Source organism: Phaethon lepturus, unplaced genomic scaffold (assembly GCF_000687285.1).
Source record: "Phaethon lepturus isolate BGI_N335 unplaced genomic scaffold, ASM68728v1 scaffold18513, whole genome shotgun sequence".
Taxonomy (NCBI): domain Eukaryota; kingdom Metazoa; phylum Chordata; class Aves; order Phaethontiformes; family Phaethontidae; genus Phaethon; species Phaethon lepturus.
The window spans coordinates 3,697-10,921 of record NW_010529954.1 but is presented as its reverse complement, the minus strand read 5'-3'; the positions used below and the strand labels follow the sequence as shown (position 1 = coordinate 10,921).

The following is a 7,225-nucleotide window of genomic DNA, read 5'->3' as shown; positions in this document are numbered from 1 at the left end:
AAAGAGTGTATAAAGTGTGCCCAAGTCAAGACTGGAGCATCCTGATTCTTGGTCAGAAGAGAATTACCCACAGTCTGTTATTACTCATGTAAGTCTAGAGGGGCCTGATATTGCCCATACTGATGCCCTCAAATCTGAAGACAGAAGTCCTTATTTTCATGCCCGCTTCAAACAGCAGGTCTCACAGCTAGTCCCACTACTCATTTTCCAGTGTATAGGTGGTTGCACTAGAACCGTCCCTCTTGTACGTTACCATTTCAGATTATGCACTTCATTGTCAGTGACAAACACGCATCATTGATACCTAATAAATAACTGTTAAATTAGGAGCTGTGGTATATAGGCACACATTCTGTAACTTGGCTAAATTAAAAATAATGCAGTAACCCAGGAATGTCACTCACATGCTGGGTCTGACTTGGGTGTGTGGGAAGATTTTGGTGAACTCCTGGATGATACTGAGGGTGTCCGACTAGCGCTGAGGATTGAGGCACCAATATCAAGTGCATTAAAGTGCTGTTCAGGATCCAAGCTGGTCCCACTGTCCTAAAACAGACCAAAAAAAGGGAAAAGCTATTGCATCTGTCAAAGTAAAAACATTTTGAAATGCATCTAGTAATGGTGCCACACCCAGTTCTTTGGCTGGCTTAAAATGACTTGAGCAGAGCTAATCCCAGGTAGGCCAGCAGAAGATCTGGGGCACAGGTGTCAATATCCCTTCCAAATAGCATCCGACTAACGCATTTTACAAAGAGCTATCACTGAACTGGAAATAAGTAGCAAGCTACTGCCATAGTAATTTTGTGCCTTCACATGTTTTTCTGAATCTTTCTTTTGCGTTCAGTTGGATGTGACAGCAACTGCAACCTCTGTGAGACACTCAGCCGTGCACGGAGGAGGAGCCTTTCTTTCTTCCCTCAGCAGATTGCTGAGAGGTAGCCAAGAAGGCTGATTGCCAGAACGTGTCCAAATGGATCTTTAAACTGAAGTACTTCGCCAAGGAAAGGTGGAAATCTCTCACATTGCCCCTGCCCATGATTCCACTTCATTTGTGGCTGTTACTGATCTCCAGGTTTATCCTTTCATGAACTTACCCAATTTACGTTAAAATTATTCAAGTGAGCAATGAATTCTGAAGTTGAGGGAATCTACCCAGACAGACAATGCTGGAGTCTTCAGTGACATTAACATAGGAACAAGTTGTGATTATTACATATATTCATGAAAAAAACTTTTCTCATTGTACCTTTAGTGCTGAGGACACAACCTCTGAGGACACTTCTTCCAAGCCCATCTCCTGTCTCCTCTCCACCCGAACATCTGCATAACTGAATGGAAAATATAATTCTATGTATCAACATGGTATTGTCATATTTTATAAGCTGTGCTTTAAGCAAGAGAAACAAATTATTGTAACATTTTACAGGTTAAATGAACAGCTGAAAAAACAGTTAAGTCAAATGCTTCTAAATAACATATGAGAGACTGTTTTAATTTTCCGTTTTTGCTCTGTTCCTATCTTCCTGAAATCAAGAAGTATATTAAAGAAGTATATATAAAGGGCAAGTTTGCATCCTACAACCATTTTATGACTTCATTGGAAAGCTTCCACACACCTCATTCAAAACAACATAAGGATTAGGGGAAATGAATAGTTAAGGGATCTGTCTACTCTCTATTTTTGCACAAAATGGAAAAATGCAAGAGTTAATCTGCCCCTAAACTCATGATTGACAAATCAAGCTTAGCATAAAGCAAGGTTTAGTCTGATGATTTTTCTATAGTGAACATACTTCCTTCAGAGAGTTCAGGCTTATTTTTTTTTGTTATGTAAAAGACATTAAGTTTTTAAGAGAAAATGTTGACAGTCATGAGGATGCCCTTATCTTATGTCCTCTGTGTCCCCACCAGTTGATGTGCTTTTCCGTACCTTACCACCATGTGTGTGCACACAATGAACTCTGGCTTGGAGTTCCACTGGTGGTAGGTGATATAGTAATGGGTCTGGAGCCAGATCCACTGCTGTCCTTTGGTCAGAAACCGATAGCAGCACGACTTCCCCTTGCCAAACTGCATCACTGTCAGCAGAAAATACACACAGCTTGTAGCACAATTTCTGACGTGAAAATGACATGAAATGTGAAAAGAGTGATAAAAATATCTGTGGCCCCATTGATTCCCAAGGGAGACAGGAGTCTAAGCACCTTTCGAGTGAGTGGTCCTGTCTTATGATAGAGCAAAAGGTCATAAAGGTCAGTAGGTATCTTCTTCTGACACTTTGAACGGTACATTCCTACACAACACAGTACAATTAACCTTAACTTGGGACACTAATGCATTAGTGTCTGCTACAAATTAAACACAGATCTTACCCTGGTTTATGTGCTGATCACATACTGCTTAATTAGGCATCTGGGATTAATTTCTAGGAGTGATCATCTTAAATTCTATAGCAGAAAAGTACAGGATAAAAATGTTTGAAAAGATGAGTATTGTGTGCAGACAGATTCAGAACGGAGGGGGTATAGGAGATAACATTGTGCAAAGATAAAAATCATTTGAAACTGAAAGAAAATTCCCAGACTGACAAGAATTCAAACTGCAGTAAACTGGGGTGTATTGAAGGTTTTAAAGGTTCACCAACAAAACTAATCAAACATGCACATATTTAGCCTTTCTATATTTTAATGTCAACATATAAAAACTAATGTTGATGGGATTTTTTCAGGACACCCAGAAGTGGTTAGCTGAGAAGTTCCAGCCAGTTCTGTAAGCAAATATTTGAAAAGCATTGACTCATTTTCTTTACTTAGTGAAAGAATTTTTCAATTACATCTTAATAGACTATATTTAAATAATCACAAGTAATCTCAGAGACATGGTGAACAACATTAGGGTAAATAATCCACCAGCATTTTACAAAACAGGATCTCCTCTGAGATTGCTTGAACTATTCCTGTACATTCTTTACTAGTAGGGCAGGAGTCTAATCTGATGTATTTTATCCATTCAGTGAGTCTCGCTGACTGCTTTTGGGGATACAGAAAGTAAAATTGTATTTTTCAGAGCTTGATAAGTCTGGCCCAGACGCTGGTCAGCTGCGGTGCCCCCAATCTGCTATAAGTCCACCAGGTATGAGGCAAGGGTCAAACGTCGGCTTACAAGTTTAAATCAATTTTAACTGAAACTACATTTCAGTGAAAAGAGGTGTCCCAAGTGACTCTACAGGAACCTGGTCTATGCGATACTTACAGTGTTCGTGGCACCTTGCTAGCAGCTCTAGGTCATCTATATGGTAATAGTCGTAGCCAGAAGTACCCAGCACTTCAAAAGGCAAGTATCCTATAATCGGCGGTGCTCTGCGGTTAGGCACAATACGAGTGAATTCATAAACCACAAAAGAAACAGCAGTTCTGCATGTCGACACGGATATGTAAAAAGCCCAGACCAGCTCTCGCTCGTTGGTGTACAGTTGTCCCCAGGGGACCAGACCCTGACTTTCCCCTGCCTTGTGCCCGGGGTGCCAGGCTGGACACGGGAGTGCCGGCGGGCACCGTCCCCCCAAGGACAAGACCATGACAATCCCATCTTTCCTGGGAAAATGTGGTTGTGGAAAGAAACTCAGCTGCTCAGGGACTCAAGGACCTGCTGTGGGGCAGCCGTTCCCTGGCTGTTCCCTGGTCAGGGGCTCTGCTGTGGCTCCTGCAGTCCCTGCACAGGAAAAAAACACGTGGCGAGGTGATAGGAAGCATTCATCTGCTGGGACTAGGGGGGTAGGAGGGGAGATCATCTGTGGAGCTTCCCTCCAGGTGCCTGCAGAGCTCGTCCGTGGCGTGCTGAGGCAGTTGCTTTGTACCTTTGCCAGCATGGTTGCCTCAGGCCAGCACAGACTTTCCTTCTGTAACTCGGTGGGAATTGCACACACACAATCAATGCCTGGATTTGGGAAGAATGATTTCTGCAGCTGTATAATAATTAGATCATTTTGCCATGTGACAGTCTTTGGTCGACCGATGTTTTTAAAAGAAACAAGAACAAGTTTATCACAAATTTGGCCTGAGAAACAGAGTAGTTTTGTTTTAGAAGACTGGTAAAAATAAGTGCAAAAATAAATGTAAAATAGTAAACATCAGTTTTTTCAGGAATTTCAGTGGCAGTCCTCCTGTTCATGCAATTTAGATGTGAAACAGAACACTATTTGAGTGTATTGAGTATTAAAAAAATTAGCAGTAGACAAGCACTGAACACAACCAGGAGTGCTTTTCTTGTCACCAACCTGTGATCCAGGAATAAAAATTTCCACTCCAGACTGTGTCTTGATGTGAATTCCTCTAGAGGTTCTTCCACGATGCACATCTCCTGTATGGTGAAGAAAACCAGCTTGCTGAGAGTTGCAGCTTCACCCCTCTGCTTCATCTAGCTTTCGTTAGCTATAAATACGCCGTGCATGGGAGGGGAAAACAGAGGATTCGGATGTTTCCTGGCAATTCCAGAGAGCACTCTGTTGTGTTTAGCAATGCCAGCGTTTTTGCAGGAGTTGGGGAGACGGACTTGTGATGCACACGGACTTCAGAGCTGAGACTGTTCCTCGGGGTGCCGAAGTTTTTACGGCTCTGAGGCGTGCCCGGGCTGTGATGGCTGTGCCCCCAACGGCCCCGAGCAGCAGTGCCCTTCCCCGGCATCCGGCCTGTGCTTGGTCCCACCTGGGTTTGCCACATCTTTCCTCACTCTCTGTTGTGTTACTTAAGATACCCACTGCCCTTGCTCGGCCCTTTCGGACATCTGCCCTCCCCTCTTGGGAAAGGGGGAGACTCTCCTTCCCGCTCCATAGTAAATGCCTTTTCAGGGAGCCTGTCGGGCGGGGGAAGGGCGGTGGTTCTGCCTTGCGCTTCACTCCCACCGTGAAGAAGCTGGCCCTTGAGGCGCGCAGCAGCCCTTACTGACAATAATTAAGAAGTGTATTTCAGGAGGCAGGACACAGGGCTGCCCGTGAGGATCAGGAGGCAGTCGGGGGCGATTAGTCGTCGGGTGGCGGTGGGAAGGGGAGAAGCACGGCACCATGGCGCAGGCCCGCGCGTGGGCTGGGGCTGGCTGCGTGCCCTACAGCTGGCTCCCAGCCCCCCTCTGCTGACCCCTCCTCTCCCACTGGCGGTTTGCCGGGGCAGCTCCAGCTCCGCCGGCTGCCTAGAGTCAGCCTGGAGACCCCCGGCCTGGGGCTTGCCAACACCAGCGCTCAGGATTTGGTGGCATCCAGGGTTACTGTGTCCCTCATGTCTCTCCTGCAGGAGGGTCTCCATCATGACTGATAAGGAGAGCCTGTCCACTGGTCCTCAGTGCTGCTGTCCCCTGCTCCGTGGTGCCACGTCCCCCTGTGCTGTGGGCTCAGCAACATCCTCCCATCGTCTCCACTGCCACTTCTCTCTCTGCTGATGCTCTTGGGGAGAGAAGACTTTCAGGCCAGCAATGTTTTAAACCCTCTGGGACCAGAGGACAAGCTGAGGCACGCTGCCATCAAGCATTTCTTTGATACATATCAATGCTAACAAAGTTGATTAAAGTTGCTGGCTGTACAGAGCCAAAAGGCTTCATGCATACCTTAAATTCCTCTCTCCTCCCCTCTCCAGTTTACACCAAAATCCGTCCTGATGCCAAGAACATACCCTAAAATTCAAAGTGCAGCATGCAAACATGGCTGTGTGCAACCAAAATCCTGATTCTGCCTTCCTTAGACAGTCAGATAAATGTTTCTGCCTTCATTTTAGACGAGGAAGTCAAGAGTGGGGGTTAAGTGAGTCACCAGGTGAACTGAAGAGAGCAGCGTCTAGGATTTCGTGGCAGCTAACACCGTCTCCAGGTTGTTCAGCATCTGCTTCCTCCCTAGCACTGGGCAGCTCATTGCCACGTGTAGCCCATTTTGCCTCCTTGTTTATTTTGAGATGTTAGCTACTCAAAGACAAGGGAATTTGCTTTCAGGGTTCCCTGAGAACCTTAATTCCGGCCCCTACTGCTAATACGATTACTGTGGTTGAGATTGATGGGAAGTGTCCTCACTTACCTAGAAGGGACTCTACTTGGCTGCCGGGGCCGTGAATCAGTCAAGAGAGCCCTACAAGTCCCGGAGCAGTAACGGAGCCAGGCCAAGGGAGCAGTGATTTCATACCAGCTAGGTCTCAATTAGATCAAAAATCTCTTAACTTCTGAGGACAGGACACCTCCTCACATTTGTTAATTAGGGAACCGCAGTGCCAGGCACAAGGTTGGGTGGTCTATCCTTATTTCCACAAGCAGCTATCTTACTACCAGGATTTGAGAGGAGGGAAACTAGCAGCAGTCACCCAAAGACACCAGGGGGCACAAATGAAAGTGTTGGTGGCCATCTGTATACTGTCCCATCGCAGGAACAGAAGGCAATGAAGAACCCAATTTCAAAGTGACTTTGCAATGCAAAGGAGGGTTTCTATTATTTCCCATGCAAGGGGTGCAGAAATGACACCGCTTCCGCAGATCCTGGCTCACGCTGATAATCCTTTTCACTGGATGCATGAAATGTGATATCTGTAATCCATTCAATTAGCAAAACTAAGAACGTTGTGTGTCACCCCCTCTGAAAGTGTTTTGAGAAGTCTGGAAATAAATGGGACCCAAGGTAAACACTTACCTTTAAAAACTGAGGTGTTGCCAAACGCACAGTCGCAACGAAGCAGATCTGCTTTCCCGGAGATGTTCTGTAAGCCCTTGGGACAGCCTCGTCAAAGCCATTGCAAGTGGAGTTAGGCACTAGGTAGGGAAAAAAAGGGGATGCAGAGTCATGCCTCTCATGAGATTTGCTCTCCCTTGAGTATTTTGCACAATTGAAGCGTACTAATGCTAATTTTATTTAGAGAAGTGCTCTAAAAGCTTTTAAGGCTGATATGCATATATATAAATCCAAGTCAGTCATGTTAGGCAGAAAGACATCAGAGCTTAACTTCAAGTATGAATCTTATAGGTTAATCCTGATAAAAATAAGGACAAACCTCATTACAGAGCATAAACCAGCTTTCTGGAAAGAAACCTCATGCATCCAATTGCTCTTTTTTACCACTCACAAGAAAAAAATATATGCTGCAGCATGCCTAGTGCCATAACTTCCAAGAGGCAGTGAAAAAAAAGCATTGGCAAGGGAGATAGATAGCTGAAGAGAGTTTGTCAAGTCATCAATGGCAAAACACCGGGGCGCACAGCC

General features: G+C 45.2%; 1 protein-coding gene across 1 annotated transcript in view; it reads right to left on the bottom strand.

The window, feature by feature from the left end:
- The window catches only part of LOC104618499 (neuronal PAS domain-containing protein 2), a gene marked incomplete at both ends in the record, with an annotated part of 22,494 nt that extends 15,717 nt beyond the window's left edge, over nucleotides 1-6,777 (bottom strand). The window contains 6 exons of the mRNA XM_010284115.1: nucleotides 405-546; nucleotides 1,247-1,328; nucleotides 1,931-2,078; nucleotides 3,253-3,359; nucleotides 4,277-4,359; nucleotides 6,659-6,777. Coding sequence (XP_010282417.1) covers nucleotides 405-546; nucleotides 1,247-1,328; nucleotides 1,931-2,078; nucleotides 3,253-3,359; nucleotides 4,277-4,359; nucleotides 6,659-6,777 — 681 coding nt within the window. The remainder of the gene's footprint in view (nucleotides 1-404; nucleotides 547-1,246; nucleotides 1,329-1,930; nucleotides 2,079-3,252; nucleotides 3,360-4,276; nucleotides 4,360-6,658) is intronic.
- Nucleotides 6,778-7,225: the final 448 nt, after the last annotated feature.